This window comes from Megascapheus bottae, chromosome 27, assembly GCF_031878675.1.
Source record: "Megascapheus bottae isolate mThoBot1 chromosome 27, mThoBot2.hap1, whole genome shotgun sequence".
In the NCBI taxonomy this organism is placed as follows: domain Eukaryota; kingdom Metazoa; phylum Chordata; class Mammalia; order Rodentia; family Geomyidae; genus Megascapheus; species Megascapheus bottae.
This window is the reverse complement of record NC_143535.1, coordinates 2,518,143-2,540,169: the sequence shown is the minus strand read 5'-3', so window position 1 is coordinate 2,540,169 and position 22,027 is coordinate 2,518,143. Positions and strand designations below refer to the sequence as shown.

The window sequence follows — 22,027 nt, the reverse complement described above, 5'->3', positions numbered from 1 at the left end:
CGGCTTTTTTCTATATGTGGTACCGAGGAATTGAACCCGGGTCTTCATGCATGCTAGGCAAGCACTTTAACCACTAGGCCAAACTCCCGGCCCTGTTTTTTTTTTTTTTTTCCAAGAGACTGGTCTAATTGAATTTTGAGTGGAGATTCTTTATAGACAAAGGCTTTTTGTTTTTTTGTTTTTTTCTGAGACTAGGTTAGAGGACCGAGAATCCTCTAAGCCAAACAAAGGACTTGAGGACTACTGACCTCAAGTCTAGGAAAGCCAGGATGAGAGCATGGCATTAAATGCCAGATAGCGTACTTTAAAGGCTTACTTCTGGTGGAAAGGAGAAGGAAACAAGGAGAACGATGAGGCAAAGCTCTAGGACTTTGTAGCCTGAATATATGTATATTCAATTTGGTTAAAACCTCTTGCATGACTTGATTGTCTTGAACTGGGCAAGTAGATTGTCCTCTTAGGATCCTCTTTCCTCTGAAATTTCCATGGTTTGAGCATAGCAGCCGATGTTTCTGATTTGCTCTCCCACAGAAAATAGGCGAAGCTAGCTCTGAGTTCCAAGAGTGAAGAGAGGATTGGCTGTCTAGACAAGCCAGTCAGGTGGGTGAACTGAGGGAAAGGCTCACCGGGCACCAGCAGTCACCTCTCCTCTGGTCCTTGCTGGTCCCACTGCTTAGTTGAGAGCTTGCATCCGACAGCTAGTGACCAGCGAGAAAGTGGGTGGTGCTAGATGAACTGGGAGCCCAGCGTGCCCGCACCTTCTGTAGGTCCACTTCCTAATTGGCTTTGAAGCCTTCTGTCCGGGAGCTGGCACTGCTCTCCGTGCATCTCTGTGTGGTGACATCCTCTTCTTACATCCTTCTGGAGGTTAAGTGGTATCCTCATTCTTCTCGAACAATAAAAGCTGCATCTCCGAGAGGAATGCTGAGCCCCCTCCCCGCCTTGTATCCTGGGAAGGGACTGAGTCCACAGTGCCACCTAACGCCTCACACGCCGTTCTTCCGCCTGGCTGCCTTGACAGGTGGTGATTAGAGATATGTTGATTGAATCCAGGCAGCTCCTATTACCCGATGTTAGTAATTACATTTATCTCTTCCTCCAGATTGTGAGTTCCTTAGTCAGAGACAATATTCCTCATGCCTGGAACATTGCTTGGCACAGAGCACAGTCTCATCCACGGGTGGGTGGTGGATGGATGGATGGATGGATGGATGGATCCTGCTCTGCTTCCTTCAGTTTTAGTGAGGAACTGGAGGGCGGGGGGCGGGGGCGGGGGGGAGGACAGGGCAGCCTCCTCCATGAGCAACTTGGAACTCCAAGTTCTATTCAGTTGAACTCCTCTTTGCCTCCTTCCAGTGGCTGGTGATCCTCTAATGGACTGGAACTCTTTTTCAAGGAAAGAGCTTCCTGGCACCGTTTAGCACCTCTCTTCTTTTACAAGGTCTAGTCCCTTGAACTTTGAAGCTTCTGAAATACTTTGGGTGGGATTGGCAGAGGCTCATAGAAGTCGGGTTTGAAAGGACTGACTCTCTGTGCCTAGCATCATGTTCAATATTGTATGGATGCAAAAAACATCACATAGTCTGTGGGCCTGAAGATGTAATTATGAAGTTGGAGGTGCTCAGAGCATGCTGAGCTGATGATGTTGAAGCAGCAAGGTGGACTTAATTTCGAAAGGCTGCTGAGCTCTGAGCATTAGACAGATAATGATCATTGAACATGGAGAAATAAGGGCCATGGAGCTCAAAATCCCTTTACGAGATGTTCAACCCTGTTTGCTGACACCTCATGAGTGCTGTAGCACTGGAAATCTGAAGCCAAGGCCAGTGGCTGTCGTCCGGGCGGTCTCAGAGGGAATTCCTGCACCCCGTGGAAAGATGGAGTGCACGGCCAGGCAGGCTCCTTCTAAACGAGCCCGTTCCAGATCAGTTCAGCCAGCCCCGAGGGACAGCTCCCCAGCTGTCAGATGCCCCCGTGCCCCTGAACCGTCGCAGGACGAGGAAATGGTACAACTCCTGTAAGTCTCTGTGTTTGATTTCAGTGTCTTCCACGTGGACGGAAGGCCAGCCGAGGGTGTGGGTGGTGACGGTCTCTTGTTCTCCTCCCCTTCATCTTTCGGAAATGCATTCTATCCCTTCCCGGGGGGCACAGCCCACTCCTAATCCTTTAGCTTCCCGAGCCAAGTATAAAGACCTCTTTGCATCAGGGATGCACTATTTAGCTCAGTGTATTCTTAATATTTTCATGCCAGTAACTGTAGGCTGTGATGACCTTTTCACAGATGAGGAACACGGGTGCACAGAAAGATAAAATGATTTTCTCAAAGGTACCAAAGAGTTCAGGGTTTTTTTTGTGTGTGAGTGGGTTCTGGGGCTTGAACTCAGGGCCTGAGTGCTACCCCTGAGCTTCTTTTTCCTCAAGGCTAGCACTCTACCTCCTGAGTGACCATGCCACTTCCAGGCTGGCTTTGAACTGAAAACCTCAGATCTCAACCTACTGAGTAGCTAGAATTACAGGTGCCTGGCGAGCTCAGGATTTTAAACTCTCTGATATCCAAACAAGACCAGGAGTCTGGAGGGGAGACCATAGTTTACTTTCCAAGGATGGAAACATCAGAATGAGCACTGAAGCCAGAGTTCTGAAGAAGGCTGACTTAGGCCTAGCTAAAGCAAACTATGCCTGAGAGTGGCTACCAATAGAACGAGTGGCTTTCAGAGGAACTTGTTCCTTTCTCCTGCGAACGCTGGCAGTTTTTTTGATAGCAGTACTGGGAGCCAGGCCATTACAGCTCCCGGAAGTGCAGAGGAGGGGAAGCAGGAGACGCCATAATGCCGAGGACGATGGGGCACATTGGATGGATGACCCTCCAGGAGTCTGCTCCATACCTGACCTGTGAGCTCTGGTCTGAAGGTTGGAAAGCAACCAGCATTCACAGCTTTAGAGTGAGAGGCTCAGGCAGTGACACAGTCAAGTGGAAGCTGGAATTGCCCTGCGATGATGTGGCTCCGGAAGCTGGAATTGCCCTGCGATGATGTGGCTCCGGAAGACATGGAGGGTGGTAGGATGCCAGAAGGAGTTGGTTAGCTGGTGAATGTGCTCCTCTCCTTGGAGACTCAATCTCCACCTCCAGGTCAGGATCAGGAGCTGTGACTGCAGAACTTCCTGTCTGACTTCCGGCAGGGTTCCAGATATGGTGGTGATGTGACCTCTGAAACACCCACAGCTCTGGCAGGACCCAGACCACCCGATTCCCTTTCTGCAGATGGGGGAGGGGGGAAGTGGGTCAGGCCGTTTTGGCATTTCTGGCGTGGAGTCCCGCTTCTCTAGCGGCTCTTGTCTCCATGGAAATGAAAACTAGTGTTTGTCATGCCTGTTCCTGGATTGAATTCCAAACTCTAGGATGAACAGAAGCTGCAGGAGAGCCTGGCCGAGGGGAGTGGGAGGGAGGGAAGGATGCAAGCTGAGCTTGAACATGAGCTAGAGCTGGGCAAGGCCTTTCCCTCGACTGTCCCCACCCTCCATTCCCTCCCAGACCCGGGAATGCCCGTGGAGGGTGACTGAACCTCTTTCATGGACCTTGTCCATAAGTCAGTCAGTCAGGAGCTTGGTCAGCAGCCGAAGTCCCGGGCAGGACTCTCCACGGCAAATGGAGACACCCATGGGAACGGGTCTAGGAATTTGATGAGTTAACTAGTTGCAAATGTAGTAGGTGGACTAGGTCTTCTTCCCCTTTGTAATATTTGGGGGAAAGCTTTTTTCTTTTTTATCTTTCCTCCCACACCGAAGGGAGGGCAGAAGGGATTGGGAATTGCCTTGCATTATGGACTCGGTGCCGACAGAGATGTCCGCAGGCCAGCCGGGCAGAGGCGGGGCACAGGATGTTGCAGGCAGCCTGTGCCTGGTGGCAGAGCAGGTGGCATGGGCCGTTCTGAGCCAGGATCTGCAGGAGGTGTTCGTGTGCACTGTGATTGGGCAGAAAGGCGCTCTCCTGGGAGCCTGTGCCCTCCCTGCCCTTGCTCCAGGCAAGATGCTGCTGAACCCCAGCCTGAAAGAGGCCGCTGGGATGGGCTGCCTCCGTCCTGGAGTGGGGGAAACGCACACACGCTTGCTTGTTTCCTTCCTTCTTCCTTCCTTCTTCCCTTCTTTTTTCCCTAGCCCTGGGGCTTGAACTCCAGAGCCTGGGCACTCCGACCTTCTTTTGCTCAAGGTTAGCACTTGAGCATACACCACTTCTGGCCTTTTCTGTGTATGTGGTACTGAGGAATGGAGCCCAGTATTTCGTGCATGCTAGGCAAGCACTGTACCACGAGGCCACACTCCCACAGCCCTCTCGCAGGCTTTCTCACTCCTTTCTTCAGCACAGCTTACTCACGAGATACAACAGGCTTTCTTCCTCAGAGGAGTCTGGCCCACTGGGGATGAAGGTCTTCAGTGGCAGCACATGACCAGCAGGGTCCCCTCAGGGCCACAGGGAAGAACTCCGGAGACAGGCATCGTGCATTTTGGGTCCATAACTGACATCCTAAAAAGTGTATGTTGAGAGCCACTGAGACTTTCCCTTGCACTGTGTCTGCATGCGTACATGTGTGCACATGCATGCATGGGTACTGGGACTTGAACTCTTGCTTAGGGTTTTCACTCAAGACTGGCACTCTTACCGCTTGGAGCCACAGCTCCACTTGCAGCTTTCTACTGATTAATGGGAGATAAGAGCCTCATAGACTTCCCTGCCTGGGCTGGCTTTGAACAACAGTTCGCAGATCTCAGCCTCCTGAGTCGCCAGGAGCCCCCAGGAGTTGCTAGGCATGAGTCACCTGCGCCTGGCTGGTTTAATTTTTATCAGTGACTTGATATTTTCCTCTCCAAAGAGGAGGGCCTAAGGGAATTGGGAAGCAGGCTGGGATTTGGGGCTTGACCCATTCATCGCCTTTCTCTGAGGTTCTTGTTGGTTTTTTCCCTTCCTGCCTGTCAGGCTGTGGTTTTTAGTGGCTACAGACATTTACATAGACACTGGTAAATGGCAAGCAGAAACACAAAGAGGAGTGACTGTCCCCCTGGAGTCCACGGGGAATGAAGACATTTGTGGGCTGCATGTAAATTCCTTGCAAATGTTATGGGAATGCACCTGGGGCCTTCCGTCTGGGGTTGTGGGAAAGTTCAAGGGGGAGCTGGCAGAGTCCAGCCTGTGGACTGTGGAATGGCTGTGGAGACCAATGTAGGGTCTGGCTGAGTCCTTGCCTGTGAGGAATGAAGGCTCAGGCTCAGCCTCAGCCCTCTGCCACGAAGGGCAGGGGTGGACTCAAAGGCTGTCTGGGGAGTGTTTCGGCCCATCCATGTGGACTTACTTAGGATGTAGATCCTGAAGCACAATGGGAGCGGGGCATGGACAGTGGGCTGGAAGGACATGACCGTGGGCGGCTGGCCCCACTGTGGGAGATGCTGGAGGACAGCACCTGATCCTCTAAGGTAAGAGGCCATGTTGCTTTGTCTTCATCTTACAGAGAGGGACAGAAGTCACTTCAAGGATTGGAGCTCAAATGTACCTGTTGAGGCTGGGTGTATTGGTATATGCCCATAATTTCAGCTCTCACGGAGGCTGCAATAGGGGGATTCAGATCCATGGCTGACTTAGACTCTGAGTTCACTCCTCAAGACTGCCCCCCCCCAAAAAAGACTCATGGCGCATCCAACAGTGTGCCAAATCTGTCACTATGTGACTCTGTCTTATATACAGCATCGCTGTGAGGACAGGCACCCATTTCTCCAGTGAGAAAAAAGAGACTTAGAAGACAGGGTCACACGGCAACCGAATGGCCAGCGTGGGACTCAGACCCACGCTTGCTGGCCCGCAGGCTGGCAGTTAACCCTAGCCCTGTACTGCCCTGCGGGCTCCTGGCACAGAGCTGGACGTTCACATTTCTGATTGAATGCTTCCAGTGCCCTGGGCCCCAGCACGCCGTCTTCTATGAAACTTTCCAGTCCTAGGCACTGAAATCACTTTAGTCCTACGCTCCGTCATCATAGGGCTGGGCATAGAAGAAACCACAGAGGGAGCTGGTGGCGCCCACAGTCAGGAGGAGGGGGGAACCTGAGCCACGGCTCAGCGGGCTGGTAGGACATGCTGTGGGGTAAGTCGTGGGGCCTCCAAAAGCACTGGTGTTTGTTCTGCACTATCTGGGGCAGAGACTCTATGATTCTCTACAAAGGCGAACATGCAAACTTGAGTGAGAAATGCCCAGGGAGTGCTTTGCTGGGAAGTCCTGGGGTGGCAGATCCAGGGGCTGCTGTGCTCGCAGGGGTTGGTCCTCGCTGGGGATGCAAGTGAGGAAAGAAAGACAAGATGAGCAGGCCCGGGGGGAGGGGTGGAGATGCAGAGCCACTGCAGAAAGCCCATGTGCTCCTTCTCCATTTCTCTGTTTCTCAAGGCCTTCGGCCAGATCTGGATAGAAGACATGCGATCAGACCATATACAGTGTGAATGTGGTGAGACTTGAGCAAGCGCACTTTGTTAGCAAGATGCCAGGAGAAGACTGAGCTAGGCTTTGTTGTTGGCAATCTTGAAAGCAGGAAATGGTTGACTGGCTTCTGGGGAACAGGCTGTGCAGGTTAAAGGTGGCTGTGGGGTCTTGAACATTAGCACAGGCAGACGGTGTGCTTCAGTGGTACTTTCCTGTAATGCTCTGTGCATTCTGTGCTGTTTTATGCTTCCATCCCTGTTCTTTCTAGAACATTCTCTTCTCTCCTTCTCTGACCTCCACCTGGCTAACTCAAACATGTTTCCTGAACCCAGTTCCAGGGTCATTTCTGTAAGAATGCAGTCTTCCCTCCCCGACTCTCCCCACCACCACCTTTGATCACCTTATTTTGTAGTTTATATTAAAACAAGAAGACAGTGTGTCCAGCTTATCCATGCTGAAAATTCCCCGAAGCAAGGACCTTTCTTATGCACTGGTGTGAGCCTGAACATCTAGTGCTGGTATAACAACAGGTACTCAGTGAGTTCTGCTGGAGCCGAAGAGACAGGTATGCAGCCACTTCTCCTGGGCAGGGACTTACTTACCACCCCATTGCTTAGACTTTTTTTTTTAATAAGATGATAATTGGCTGAATTATTTCATAAACCTTGGTAAGGGGTTTTAACCCTATGCCCATCCATTACCAGTCTACCTTCCCTCCAACATATTTAAAGTCTCTTTTTTTTTTTGCTTTGAAATCTAGAGATTTTAAAATATAGTGCAATTCTATTATGATTAACAGAATATCATAGAGTTTGAAAAGCCCAATACTATGAGAAATACGTTCTTTTCATATCAGATCTGAGTTTATTACTTAGCAGGGGTATTGGGACAACTTCATGTGTGTATGTTGCGTATGTGATGCATGCATGTATGCATGCATGTACTACTGGTGCTGGAGTTTGAACTCGGCCTCCAGCTCTCAGCTTTTTTTTTCACTCACATCTGGCATTCTACCATTTGATCCATCGCTCAACTTCCAACTTTATGCTGATTAATTGGAGGTAAGATTTCCTCGGACTTCTCTGCCTAGACAGGCCTTAAAGTGAGATCCTCAGATTCCAGCCTCCTGCAACCAACTTGAAGTAGTGTCTCACCTAGATGAGTAGCTGTTTGGTTTGGTTGTTGTGCTCATAAACCTTGTTGGGGCTCGGGGGAGAGTCTCCCCCACCCCGTACTTCTGAGGATGCAACTGTGGGAGGCACTTTAAACCTATTTTGCTGTGGCCTGGAGAATGGAGGCTCTCCTAGCGGGTTCTACCCACTAGTGTATCTCAGGAGCCAGAGACCACGTGCGATGGGCTGGGAGGCCGCTGGCCCGCAGGCATAGGGCATGCATGGCTTCTTCCACTGAAGCAGAGGGATGAAACTTTCTTTCCCCCAAGGCTCCTACAGCTGTAGTCCTGGGCCGAGGGGGCCAGGGATCAGGTCTTTTGAGAGAGGCCTCCTGCGCTTTCCCCAGAAGAGTTACTGCTGGTGTTGGAAGTGGGGTTCTAAATGCATATTTCATTTTAGGGCAAGGCCAGGCCTTGTTGGTCTCCCTTTGTTCCTCTCTCTCCACTGGTTTCCTTCCAAAAAGTTCAGGGCTGCCCTGCCTCCCAGCTCCCGGCTCCTTCTTCCCTAGCGTTCTGGCTGTGCCTGGGGACCTGGGCTCCCTTCTGAGCATCTGGGGACAGGGTGAGAGTGGGTCAGCTGAAGGGACTTGGTTTTCATCTCAAGGTGACATTTGGGGGGGGGGGCTTCGGCTGCATGTGGGACCCTGAGAGTGCGCCTGGAGCCTGCTAGGAGCTGCTCCTGTACCCCCTGCCCTCCTGCACCCCTGCCCTCCTCCTGCCAAGTAGGTGAGTGGGGTGCCTGGCTCTTCATACCACCCTACAGCCTCATGCTGTTGGCACGGTGGCTTCACATTTGCTTTCCTTCCCATTTTCCCTGCCTGTGTGTGTGTGTGTGTGTGTGTGTGTGTGTGTGTGTGTGTGTGTGTGCGTGCGTGTGTGTGCGCGCGCACACGCACGCACACAGTCATGCCCACACTGGTACTGGGGCTTGAACTCAATGCCAAGGCACGTTTTTGCTCCAAGCTGGTGCTCTACTACTTGAGCCACAGCTCTAGCCTGGTTTTATTCTGGTAAGATAGAAGAGATAAGGACGCCAAGGACTTTTCTGCCCAGACTGACTTCAAAACTCAGTCCTCACATCGCAACTTGCTGAAGAGCTAAGAGAACAGGCCCACGCCACTAGTGCCCAATTAAGTTACCTTTCCCTTTACCCATCTCCTGTCAGTATTCTCTCCAACAAAGCAGATATCTGCTGGCGCTTAACCAATACATTCAATTTTCTTCTCTCTCTGCCCTCTCCTCTCGTCTAATAATCAAAACACGAGTGAATGAGTATCTGATAAGCTCTGTGCTTGGAGTTCAGAATTGTGCAATGGATTTGAAGATCCTGGCCGGGGGTTTTCTGGTTATCTTCACTCCAGCAGGGGAAACAGGATGGAGCACATCCTATAAGAAAATAGAACAGAACAACGAGGGCAAGAAAACCCCAGCAGAATCCCTACGTGCTACATGTAGGCCCTCTGTGGTCACAGGACAACCCATCTCTGCTTGGTGTTGGTCTTCATTTTTGAAGTTAGGGACTATGAGCTGCTTTAAGAACGTAGTGGCATGAAATGTAGAAGAATGCCCTGAGAAACAGGACTGTCACTGCCATTATTATGAACAAGTGTTTAAAAAATGGCTTGTATACAGTAAACTAATAGTGATCTCCAGTGAGTCTTTCAAATTTCAACTTACGTCAAAAAAACTGGACAGTGTTTGGCATCTAACAGGATAACGGGGGCTCAAATAGTACTTGGCTGGTTGGAGGGAGGGGTAGATGTATATCTTCATTTCTGACCTTCCTACCTGCCCTTTCTCAGTCCTAGTTCCATTTTCATGTTGTCACCACTGCCCTCTCCTGGCCAGTAGCAGAAAGGCATGGCAGTTGGTTGACCCCTGAGTCCCAGCCTCCCTTCTCCCCAGCCCAGGCTCTGGAGCGGGCTCCAATGTGAGGCCTGCAGCCTGCATCACTGACCACCTGCCTGTCCTCCTCCTCGATCCCCATCCTCTCCCTCTCTCCATCCTCTCTGCAGCACAGCCAGTAACTCCAACCGCAGCACGCCGGCCTGCTCGCCCATTCTCCGGAAGCGGTCCCGCTCGCCCACCCCTCAGAACCAGGACGGAGACACGATGGTGGAGAAGGGCTCGGACCACTCGTCGGACAAGTCCCCGTCCACCCCCGAGCAGGGCGTGCAGCGCAGCTGCTCCTCCCAGTCTGGCCGGAGTGGGGGCAAAAATTCCAAGGTGAGCAGGGGCTGCCAATTGCCAGCGGCTGATGCCAGGGACTTGGAGTGTCCAGGGAGCCGGGGGTGGGGGGGGTCACCATGCCTCCCTCCTGAGACTGGGTGGATGGTGCCCAGCTTTTGGGGCGGAGAGACCCGGTCCCCAGTTCAGTGAGTTTCCACCCCCGCCCCGGGGGACACAGCTGTCAGGTGGCCCAGCAGCCCTTGGTCCTGCGCTCCAGAGGATGTGGCGCTCTGGGAGCTGGGGAGATCGCGTTGAACCTTCTACAACGTTGCTCCCTAGAGCAGGGGCTATTTGGGATGGTTGTAGTGCCAGGAGTTGAATCTTTCAAGGAAACTTCCAGAATGCTATGGCCACCAACCCGCTTCACACCCATCGGGCCGTGAGGACAGTGACAGGGCCAGGCGTGGTGGCACACAGGCTGGTTACGCCTCCCCAGAGAGCTTCTTCTCTCCGCCTCTGGAGTCACAGGGCCTGGCAAGGGCTGGGTACCCCAGGGAGGCCAGGGAGACGGTTTCCTGTCTGAATTTGTCTTTTGATCTCTTGTTCTTCCTCCCGCCACCTCCCAAATACCTTCTTTGCATGCACCGTCTTAGTCTCACAAGCGCCTCTCAAAAGTAAGCCATGTTTCGTCTGTCTCGTCCTCTCCCTCCAGTGTTGACTGGTCTGTAGTGCTCAGCATCCTTGCCCTCTGCCCCTGCCAGTCCTGCCCACCTGTCCTGCTTGGTCCCTCTCCCAGAAGGGCCGGCCCCACTCCTCCCCGCCCCCCGATTGGCTTGAAGTCACTGAAGGATGTGGGAGGATGGACCCACTGTGTCTGCCTGCTCCCCAGCTCTGCCTGCGGCGGGCATTGTCCCCCCTTCCGTGTGCCCTCTCCAAGCGGAGTCCCACAGGGGTCGTTCCCCTCATTCCTTGGTGGGAGGGAAGCCCGGGTGCCCAGGATGAGGGATGCCAGCACATGGCAAGGGTGATTGGAGATGGCCTGTCAGAGCATCGGGGGGCTGGCTCTGCTGGCACCACCCACCCCTTCATCCTGGCAGCTGCTCAGCTCCCCTCAGGCTCCTGCTACTCAAAGGGAACAGAGCCAGTGGGTATTGAGAGTGCCCCTCCAGGTCCTGGAGAGACCAGAACGGGTCAGAGAGGAAGGCCTGACAGAGAGCGTGGACCTGGTGACCCCATCCCAGGGGTGGGGGCTGTGCCTGGACGAAGCTAGGAGATGGTGGAACAGTAGTGGGTGGCGGGGAGGAGAGGAGGCAGCACGCTCTTCATTCTTGAAGGAGAACAGAGGCCACACAGCCAGGCCACAGGCTGAGACCTTCAGACTAAGAGCTGACGCTGGTCCTGGGGCATGCAGCGGCTACAGCTGGCTGTGGACGGAGTGAGAAAGCTGGCAGGTGTTTTCTGTGGTTCGGGAGCATGGGCATGCCTGGCGTCTAGGGACAGAGTCTAGGGGCTTGTGCCTCTCCTGAGAGCATCTGTCCCTGCTTTAGTTGGTGGAGCACTTGAGGTGTTCTGGGCCCAGGCCAGGAGAGGACGGGTCTGGACAGACCCACTCCAGCTAGGTACCAGGTCCTTCCTTCTCTCTGCTCTCACATCTGTGAGAACAACATGTGCAGGGGCGGGGGGGGGGGGGGGGGGGAGCGTGGCCACCACGGAGAGCGTAGGTTCTGAGCTGGCATTGGCTGAAGTAGTAGTAATAAGGACTCACCGTAGTGGGTTAGACGGGTTGCTTTGGGACCTAGGTGCCAAGATACAGAGTCAGATGTGGATGGGTGATGGGGGGAGAGTGGGGTCTGGAAGGTGCAGACAGCATGGTTCAGAATCTGAAGCCATCAAGAGGCAGGGGTCCACTTCTCCACTGGTGGAAGAGTAAGTGCGCAGGAACTGCACAGCTTCATGTGAAAGCAAAGGGGAAATAGCCAAACCAGGCCTGGGGGAGAGAAGGGTCCCAGAGCTGGGCGGCATCCTCCCCAGGAGGGTCATGGCAGCACCAGGCTCTTCCTACACCACCCAGCTCTGCACCCATCGCCGAGGGCTGTGGGAAGAAGTGTTTGAGCAGGAGCCCAGGGCACCGCGGGAAGAAGCAGCCCCCTATGTACTCATTGTGCATCCTCGTCTGTCTAATGGAGGAGGCCCACTCTCCCTGAGATCTGGGAGCTGTAGGCAGTAAGGGCCTAGGGGTGGGGCACAGTGAGGTGGAGGTGATGGGTTGAAGGCCCCGGATCTGACTTGGAAAAGTCTTGATCGTAGTGGAGATTGTGACTGGCGGGAACAGGCAGCTTGGCGGCCGGCGTGGCTACCCTGGAGGGGCTGTGGTCTACTGCGGAGTGCAGCTTCAGAACACAGGCTTCAGAAGGGCAAAGAGAGCTCTGGCGCAGGAGGGCGTCCTGCTGAGACCGGGGCATAGGCTGCCTGCCTCCATGCCATGGGCATCTCACGGGGAACTGCAGCCGATGGACGTACCCGGGCAAGGGGCCTGAGCACTGGAGCTGCTCGGATGGCCGCTGGGCCATCTTGTGCCCTGTCTGCTGCCCTCCTCTCAGAAGAGGTCACACCATGAGGTGTTTTACAGGCAAGCTAGAAAATGCCTCCTTTTCCTCCAGTGAGGCCAACACACTGTGTCTTTTCCCCTCCCTGGCCCGCATTTCTTCTTCTGTGACACTTAGGGGAGGACTGGGCAATCCTCAAGTGTCTTGGGCGTTGGGGCCAGCCTTGTTTAAATGGGCTGTTGAGTCCGACCCTTGTTTCTGCCTTGAGTCGGGTGGGGTAGGCTAGAAGATGAGTCCCATTCACAGCAGCTGATGCTTTGACCCACACCACAATGATAGCCTGTGGCCACCAGAGGGAGCCAACACATTCCTGGTTCCAGCGCGTCTGGCATGCCAGCCTGCCCCAGTGCCAGGCGGGCGGGTCCTTGGCTTGGGTCAGCAGCCCACCTCTCTCTGCAGGCTTGCCTTTGGTGACCTCGTGGCACCACACACGAGGGCTCTACCTTTTCTGTTTGGGTTTGGATTCTAATTTTGTGATTTTCTTTTCAGTATGACAGACTTAACCTGATCAAAGTAAGGAGCTGCTTTTGTTCCCCAACCCCTAATGACACGTAGAGTGCCCCCCTCCCCCCCCCCCCGCCTCCAGTTCCCCCCTCCTCCACAGCCTCATCCTTTGGGCTCAGGGGCAGGAAACTGCCTCAGAGTGCCTCGATCTGTTTCCAGGGCCTGACGTTGCTCTGGTCCTCATGGATCAATCTGCCCTGCATCGGAAGGCTGATGGAAGCCAGGAGTGAGCCCTGTTCAGCTTCTCTTCTAAAGCCACTCTCTGGCCCCGCCCTCCCCTCTCTTTAGTCAAATCCATAGATGGAGTCCTTAGAGCCCTGGCTCTGGCCCCTGGTTCTCTCCCCTTGCTTTCTCTGTCCCTGTGCTCCTGGCAGAGCTGCCCTGAGGGATGGCCCGGGATGGTGGTTTGGGTTTGGGGTGGAGGACCAGTGCCCCTGTGTGTGGGAGAGGCTCTCGGTGAGAGCAGGCAAGAAGCCATCCAGGGCTTGCTGGTTAGGTGCCTGGCTCCAGAAAGCCATGCTCGAGACATTACCTTTTGCTTTTCTCTTGAGGACTGCATATGTGCCCTTACCCACCCTTCACAAAAGAGCAAATACTGGGCACAGCGCTGTCACAGGGCCACTGTCCCTGAGCTTCTTTTGCTCACGGCTAGCTCTCTGGCACTTGAGCCACAGCACCACTTCTCCCCTCTTCTGTCTGTGTGGCACTGAGGAACTGAACCCAGGGGTTCGTGCATGCTAGGCCAGCACTCTACCACTGGGCCATTGGCTGAGGCTTTTTTATGACCCTGAAGTCTTGTCCTGAACAGATTTCCAAGGCCGAGTGTCTTGGTGCCAGTGTGTGGACGGGGTTGTCTGTGTGGGGAGGAGGGGGCACGGAGGGCTTGCTGTGCCCTTGCCTCTGGCTTGGGTCCTAAAGGCCACCTCAGGGATGCTGTGTGCAGGTGTGGGTGACATGCTTTCCTCAGCTGTGCATCAGATGGCTGCTGTCCTGGTTTGAGCTGAATGAATCTCAAGCAGCCGCCTTCCTCCCACTGCAGCGTGCCACGCTGCTCTGCCATCTCAGATTCTGGGGGGCGGCCCCACCAGCCCTGCAGCCCAGAGGGTGCCCTCCCACCAACAAGCTGGGCTGGCCTCTCCTGCCAAAGCGCCTGGCCCGGAGGTGGGAACAACGCTGGCTCAGGGGAATGTGACTTCTGGATTCACCCCAGAGACAGCCTTGGGGGAATCGCCCTGGAGGCCCCTTGCTGAATGGCCATCTGTTGGCCTGGCCACCTGGCTGCTGAGGTGGGGGGGAGGGGGAATCCCTCAGAGATGGCACATTGGTGCCCAACTCCCCTCACGTCACCTTCAAAGCAAGGGGTCAGGTTTCTGCAGAGCTGGTGTCGTGGGCTGGAAGGGGTCGGGGAGGGGAGGTAGACCCAGCCCTGGTGATCATTCACCCACATGTAGGGAATGCCCAGCCGGGGGGAGGGGGGGAGCTGCCCAGTTCTGCCCTTAGGAGTTGCGTCCCCCTCCCCCCCAGTCAAGAGACTAGAGGTTTCTGATGGCTGTGGTTAAGGTTAGTGACCGGTGCTGGCAGGCTCTGGCATCCCAGGGGAACGCAGGACGACCCTCTGGAAAATCTGGAGACTGACTGGGCACAGCCCCCGGGCCCTCCCCTGGAACCTGCCCCATGCCATGCCTCGGGGCGCGCCGCATGCGGGACCTCCCACTTCTGCAGCCTGGGTTTGCTGCTGCCACCATGGCTCCCGGGGCTGGTGAAGTCTCCAGCATGGTCTCAGGGCTCGGCAGAGTGAACCCTCAGTGCTGAGGGGGCACCCACTTCCTGGGACGGAAGGGAGAACACACATGCCCACTGGCTGAGAGCACTTTTGGAGAGAAGTCCGCTTTTCTTCCCTGCCTCCAGTGTCTCACGCTGCTGACCTGGAGCTCAGGCCCGGCTGCCCCACCTGTCCCTCGCTTCTAGGCCGGGCCCCTCCGGGCGCTGGGTGTCGGATGCGCTGCAGGCATCCTGAGTCCCATCAGCAGGTCCTCCCGATGGGGCTGTCTCCTTTGCCGCTGCCTGCCTCCCCAGCCGCCCGCCCCCACCATGCGGCCTTCCCGCATGAAGGGCTCCCAGGACCTCCTAGAAAGGAGGCTCCTGAGCAGCCGGACAGTGCGGGGTCTCCTCCCTGCCAGCCCTCCCGCAGCCCCACCCTGACTAACCCCCCCTTCTCTTTTATGTTTGTCTTTTCAGAAAAGCCAGAGCTGGTACAATGTAAGTACTCCTGTTTCTCCTTTTGTTGGGGGGCGGAGTGGGGGGGAGTGAGGAGGGACGTGGAACCCAATTCTTGCTTCTCCATGAGATTCTCCCCTTACTAGCCTCCCCTGTCCCCAATCCAGACACCCTAATTGTTCTCTGTAGCTGGAGGGAAAGCCCCAGTAAGGGAGACCAAGAAAGGGTGTCCTGCTCTACCCTCTGCCCTGTCCCCTGTTCCCTGCTCCCTGTCCCCTGCTCCCTGTGCCTTGCCTCACTGAGACTCTTGCACAAGGCTTCTCCTGTTTCTGAGGGAGGAGCAAGTGGAGAAAACTGGCCGTTTCAAGGCCAGACAGGGTGTTGGGACTGGGACAGCCTTAGGGTGTGCCATTATCACCCCTTGGCGTGGTTCTTGGGGGTCGTCTTGAGCAGAGAGGCTCTCCCCCTGTAATGGAGTTGGACTTGTACACTGGGCTCCTGCTTAGAAGCTCACTGGGTCTGTGGGAAAGGTGTAGCAGAGCCATCTCTAGGCCACCTGGCCCACCACACGGAAAGCCCTGGAGAAGGCCTTCCCTGCAGGGCCACATCCTTCTGACTAGATGGCCAGGGTCGGGGGCTTTGAACTCATGGCCTAAGAGCAGCTGAATGAAGCCTTTTTGATGACCCTGGCACTGTGCTCTCTGTCCTCTGGGACAGCCCAGTGGATGAGCTGGTGATGGCCAGAGACTGTCTCCTCTTTTCCCAGCCTGCTGTCCGAGTCTTCACACAAGACCATAGCCAGATGCCATCTTTGTCCCTCTCTCCTTCCAAGCCCTGCTCTAGCAGGGGCCTGAGCGGGGAGGACCCACGGGCATGGTAGCCTGGAGAACCTGGCTGTGAATGACAGGGCTGGAGGGAACCAGGAGGGGCTGGGGAAGGACTGTGAACACACAGGGGTCAGTACTTCCCAGGCGCCAGGCACATGCCAGCTGACTATGGCTTCCCTTCAGCCCTTGCTCCTGGAACCCGCCCATCCTGGGTGCTCTTGATTGATAGGTCAGTCTTAGTCCCACCTACCTACCCCAGCGAGCCATTCCAATAGGAGGGAGCTGAGGACTGGGATGCACTGGGGTGGGGAGATGGTGGACCCCAACCCCTCCCCTTTCAGAGCCACTTACCATAGTCCTCAGGCTGCTTAGCATGCCTAACAGGAGGGAGGACAAAGGAGGGAGGAGGGAGCATGGAGGACGGCTCTGCCTGTGAGGTGGGAGGCGAGACAGGCCTGGCTGTTCTTCCTGGCAGCTGTGCTCAGAACTCCATCATCCTCTGCCCAGTGATTCCTTTTTGAGAGGCCTCGTGTGAACCAGGGCCCCTAGAAGGACAGGAAGTGTGTGACCACAGCCCTCTTAGGCAACCTCTAGCCCTCGCTGCCTTTCTTCTTCTCTCTCCATTTTCTTCTCCTGTCTCTTCTCTCCACTAGCCTTCTCTCTACCCTCTCTCCTCCGTCTTCTCCCCTCCCTGGCCTTCCTCAGCCCCGCGCACAAGACTTGGGGCTAGTTTGAGTGCCCAGTGCAGTGGCAGGCGAGGAGACAACCTTGGCTGGAGGACGGGAGGGCATGGCCCGCTGTCCAGGGGTTCTAGCAGTGCAGGAGCACAGGAGAGCTCCGGGTCCTGGCTGTGTAGCCAGGGAGGCACTGCCGTCAGGGCCTCGCTGCTTCTTGAGATCAAACTCCAGGAAAAGTGCTCCTTCCACTCCCCAGCCACCCCTTCTCTCTGCCCAGGGACTCCAGCTGCTCCCCTCTTGGTCCCACAGGGAGTAGGAAGGAGGGGGTGTGAGGGAAGCAGAGCCCAGGTGGAGGGGAGATGGAGGGGTCAGCGGGGGAGGAGGCATGAGGGCTGGCTGCTCGGGAGCCCTCCTGGGCCCGGCTCTCTTCTGTGGGGCGGTGGTGGCCACGCTCTGGCTGTGCTGCAGGTGCTGAGGGCACTCTCTTCCTTGCTCCTTTCCCGAGGGCCACCTGTCTGGATGCTTGTCCAGCTCTAGGCACGATGGCTTAATGCAGTGTGTGTAGCAGGGCCCGCCCTGCCGAACAGCCCGACTCTGGCTGGAATAAGTAAGAATGGACGAGTGAAGCTTTGTGAGGCTCAAATCCCATGTGTCAGGGGAAGACAGCCCCCGGCTTGGTAGTTTCCTCTCTCCTGACCTCCTCTATCAGTCCCCAATTCACCCAGGAGCTTGAAGACCCTCCCTGACGACTTCCGCTTCCCTCGAACCACGTCCTTAGCTCTCCCCAGAGTGGCCTCATCTCTTCTGATGCTACCCCTCTCCCAGGCCCGTCCCCTTTCCCACCCTTGAGCTCCTGCTTCTGCCTGGCTGGTCACCTGTCATCATCCCCTGCCCCCTTGTGCCACATCTGTCTTGTGCCTACCAGATTTCCTTGTGGATCTTAACTGATGTCTTCCTAGGAGAGTTAATGCTGTGCCCCAATACGTTTATTTTCCTCCTGAGTTCCCCCACCTTCTCCTTCCTGCTGAACCGGGAGGGGGTACCACTTGGTCCCAGCTCCTGGTGTTTGCCTTAGAGTTAATGTTTAGGCTAGGGCCAATTCCCCTGGCTCAGGGTCTGGCCCTGCCCTGCCCAGCCCTTGAAGGGGGTGGAGGGAGACAAAGGCTGATGCGGAGAGAGACTCATCTCCCAGGCTTTATCTCTCTGGGCAGATACTGCCCCTATCTTGTCCAAACAGTCATCTTTTTATTTAGCCTCTATCAGTGGTTCCAGGGAATTGCAATCAGTGTCTGGAGCCTCTACCTTGAGATGTTCTATCTCTCTTAAAGGGAGATATTCCTGCCAGCCGGGCAAAAAAAAACTGAGAAAGACAACTGCTCTGTGTCACCACACAGTGCAGAACAGAGAACACCGAGTGTGTGCTGGGAAGAATCTGGGCAGGAGCCAGGCCCCGGGCAGGAGCCAGGCCCGCAGAGCAGATGTCCACCTGTGTGCAGGTGGGGTCCAGCGTGGGTAGGAACACTTGGAGAGGACGATGAGGAATGTATCGATTTGACAAACAGTTTCTGAGCACCTGATGTTTGAAATGCATTCTTCTATGCGCTGTAGGAGGCAGGAAACTGTTCTAGGCATGGATGGGGGGGAGGTTGGTCAGGAGCAGGTCACATGGCAGGATGGATGGGAGCAGAGGCTGAGTAGAGGGATGCCTCTGGGGAGACTGCCAGGGAAGGTGTCAGGCTCCTCTACTTTGCCAAACCTTGACTACCTGGAGAACCCACATTCCTCTCTTAGCATCTTTGGGTCTAGGGCCCCGGAATGTCTGTTCTTCCATATGTTCACCTTGACATTTTAAGGTGTGCTGTAATTTGATTGATATTGTACCCAGGTACTGAGACTTCTAAAACAGAGGCACCTGTCGTCACCGCAAGCATGCCTAACGCTCTCCTGTCTCCTGGACAATGGCCTCTTTGGGGAAGGGAGATAGAGGTTTCTCCCCCCCCCCATTTGTTCCAGGTGATTCCTGAGAGCCACATCTTCCCTGCCACACTGCTGTCTCTTCTCTGGCCTGGCTCCCACCTCCCGTTTCTGTCCCTCCCCCCTTTTCTCTCTCACTCTCTAGGTAGATAGATAGGTAGGTAGGTAGGTAGATAGACAGGTAGATAGATGACATTGGGCCCTGTATCTTTGCACTCGAGGACCCCACCCCTCTTCGTGGTACTGAGGAAGGCAGAGTCCTTGGAAAGGAAGTAGGTACCCTACAGACCCAAAGCCATTACCTCAACTTCCCCTGGACTGACTATGCCTGAGACCCCCAGCTCATTGGTTGAACTCCCAAGTCTGCTATTGCTGGAGAGGTGAACAGAGGAAGAGTATGTCTCAAGAAGTCCCTGGCTCTTGGAGGCTCGGATTTCAGATTTCATCATAACAGCGGTGCCCTTGGCACCACCCCTCCCTTCCCCCACTCAGATCGCTGGCCAGCAACTTTCCATCTCAGGAAACATCTGCTGGGTCGGCCAGGCTAGGCTAGGGGTTACTGCAGGACGTTGGCCTGGACCATCACCCAGATCCTGTAACTTGAAGCATGTGCGGGCTAGGGCCCTGCCTCCCTCCTGCCTGGGTGACTCTTAACAAAGAAGTTGTTTGCTGGCCCGCTGAAAGGCGCAGGGTCTGGAGGGGAAAAGGGGCGTGTGCAGGGGTGGGGATGAGAGCCCGCCCTGTGCTGCAGCTAATAGTGGCGGCTGTGCCTGGGACTGGGTGTGGGACCCAGTGGCCTGGCAAGGAGACAAGTTATTTAAACGTGCCGCTCTCTGAGGCAGCGCGGGACCAGCGAGCCCGGTCTCTCCCGAGCTCCTGACCGAGGTGCTGGGCAGGAACTGCCGAGCCAGTAGCCAGTGGGGCTCAGCTCTGCATCAGCAGCCGACCGTCCCTGGAGCTTGCCAGACCACTGGGCTCTGCCTCCCAGAGCCTCCACCGCGCTCCACTTGCTGTGCCTGCCTCTCCTGGCCTCAGCCGGACTCCGGGTGACGGTGACGGTCAGTACTGGGTAGGAGGAGGCTCCTGGCCACACCCCTCTCAGGGCCCCCAGTCTCTGGCCAGAACAATAAAAGGATAACACAGAACCTGGCCGTGGGAGCTTGGCTTGCCAGCTTGTACTGAGAACCATGCCTGCCCCATCTTCTCACTGTTGAGGCCTGGCACTGGGGACTCAGCTCGGCGGCACGAAGAAACATCAACCAGGCCCTCGCCCGGGAGCTGGAGGTCACCCCACTTTAGTCCCATGACCCCATCGCTTCCCCCCTAAGGGGACAGAGGGAGGAGCAGGGAGGGGCGATGGAGGCCCTGGTGGAGTCCGGGATCCTGTGGAGCTTCCTGGACAGCTGGTGTCTGCAGTGGCACTTGAAGATATTTGCCCACGAGCTTGCTGCTGCCGACTGCGGCTGGTGGCATGGATCTGAGGAGCTCCCCACTGTGAGTGTGAGACCCGCAGGAGGAGACTGCTTTAACAGTCGGTGGGGGGTGGGAGAGGGTCCGGGCCCCTGGCATCATCCCACGGGGCTCAAGGCTGCACAAGCCCTGAACATGCATCTCTGTGCAGAAATGCCAGTGCACCATCTTCAAGAACCATGGGTAGAATTAGGGCACCTCCTGCAGATCTGGTGGAAGGGGTCCCCGGGAAGGGGAGGCGTGCCCACCTCAGGGCTCTCACAAGGAGAGTACACAGGAGGAACAGGAGGCTCCTGGTAGGGTGTTTCTCACACCAGCCTTGCCCCAGAGCAGGTGAACATCAGTGGAGGGGGGGATCTTACAGGCATCTCCCTACTTCCTTCTAGCTTGTGGATGGGTCTTGTGAATACCCTGCTCCTTGGGCAAGCTGCTCTATCCGCTGTGGCTCGGTTTCCTCGAGGGTGAAGCAGAGTCATGGAAGCCATTCCATGGCCAGGTGCAGTGATAACTCACTGTGCTCGCTCGGAGCAGTGAGTGAGACTCGTGAGGCAGGCAGAATGCCGCGGGGGTCACACGTCTGAGGACTTCCTCCCTGTTCTGGTAGAAGCCTCGGGCTTCTGGATGTCTACCCCCAGGGGACTTGGTGCCTGGTTCAAGTTCATGGCAGACGATTTCGGAGCACATGGCAGTCACAGTGTGCAGACAAGGCAGCCGGGCGCCTCCTGGCAAGTGGAACCCATTTTGTACACATGCAGGAAGCAATGCATAGGATTCAAATTCACTATAGACCAAGTGATTGAAAACCTGCCATCTTTCTTCCTCTCCCCTTCTCCCTCTTTTCCTTTCCCCTCTGCTCCCAGCCTGGCTGGGCAGCTTGGGCCTGCGGGAGTCAGTCAGCTCACAGCTGGTGGGGTGCAGCTGTCTTCCCTTGACCCCACAGGATGCTCTGGGCTTTTCCATGTCATCCTTGATGCCTGTCATCTGTGGTTACATAGGTTTTTTAGATAGATAGATAGATAGAGATACATACATACATACATACATAGACAGATAGACAGATAGATAGATGGATGGAGATTTACTTTGAAGACTGCGAGCTCTGTAAAAGCAGAGTCGCTATCTATCTGTCCATTGGGGTGGCTTCTTGGGAGTTACTAGTCTGCGGGGATGAGCCTCTCCTAAGGCCCCTGGGAGAGGGAGGTGGACAGTGAGGACAGCTGGTGGCATAGGTGGTGGAGGTGGTGAGCTCAGCCAACCAGCAAGAGCCAGGCAATGCATCGTACAGTCAGATTTTCCATACTGGCTTTTCCCACCTAAGCTCCCATTTCTTCTCTGGACTCCACTAGGTCTGTGGGTTAACGGGCCGTACTTTCAACCCCTGGGCTTGTGAGTAAAGGAGTCTCACATGATGGGTATCCCACCCCCACCAGAGATGGTGTGACGCGGGGCTGCCAGCTTCTCTGGGTTAGGAGTCCATCTTATGAAGATGGGGAGGAACAATGGGTTTCTTGCATGTCATATGTGCTTTTAATGTCTTCCTCCTCCTCCTCCTCTTTTTATTTTTACCAGTTATGAGGCTTGAACTCAGGACCTGGGCACTGTCCCTGAGCCTCTTTGTGCTCAAGGCTAGTGCTCCACCACTTGAGCCACAGCGCCACTTCTAGCTTTTGAGTGGTTAATTTGTGGTGAGAGTCTCACTGGGACTTTTCTGCCTGGGCTGGCTTTGAACCATGCTCCTCAGATCTCAGCCTTCTCAGTAGTTAGGACTGCAGGCACAAGCCACCAATACCTGGCTTCTTTCTTCTTTTTTCCTGTATGAGCTAGTCTAATTGAAGATGATACAGAACTCAGGGCAGAGCCAAGAGCAGCCTACGGGACTCCAGGCTGGAGTTTACCTTAAATACGCAGCTGAGGTAGGAGTGGCGGGCAGGCAGGCACACTAGCGACAGGGAAG

General features: G+C 55.3%; 1 protein-coding gene across 11 annotated transcripts in view; it reads left to right on the top strand.

Annotated features, from left to right (window-relative positions):
• Positions 1-22,027, top strand: part of Gramd1b (GRAM domain containing 1B) — a 161,320-nt gene that overhangs the window by 118,443 nt on the left and 20,850 nt on the right. For 8 of the 11 annotated variants that reach the window (XM_090319276.1, XM_090319282.1, XM_090319278.1 and 5 more), the window contains 3 exons: positions 9,645-9,855; positions 10,452-10,472; positions 15,147-15,167. In XM_090319276.1, coding sequence (XP_090175402.1) covers positions 9,645-9,855; positions 10,452-10,472; positions 15,147-15,167 — 253 coding nt within the window. Of the gene's footprint in view, positions 1-1,341; positions 2,018-9,644; positions 9,856-10,451; positions 10,473-15,146; positions 15,168-22,027 lie in introns of those variants that run through there. The other 3 variants (XM_090319279.1, XM_090319277.1, XM_090319280.1) reach the window with 2 other exon arrangements.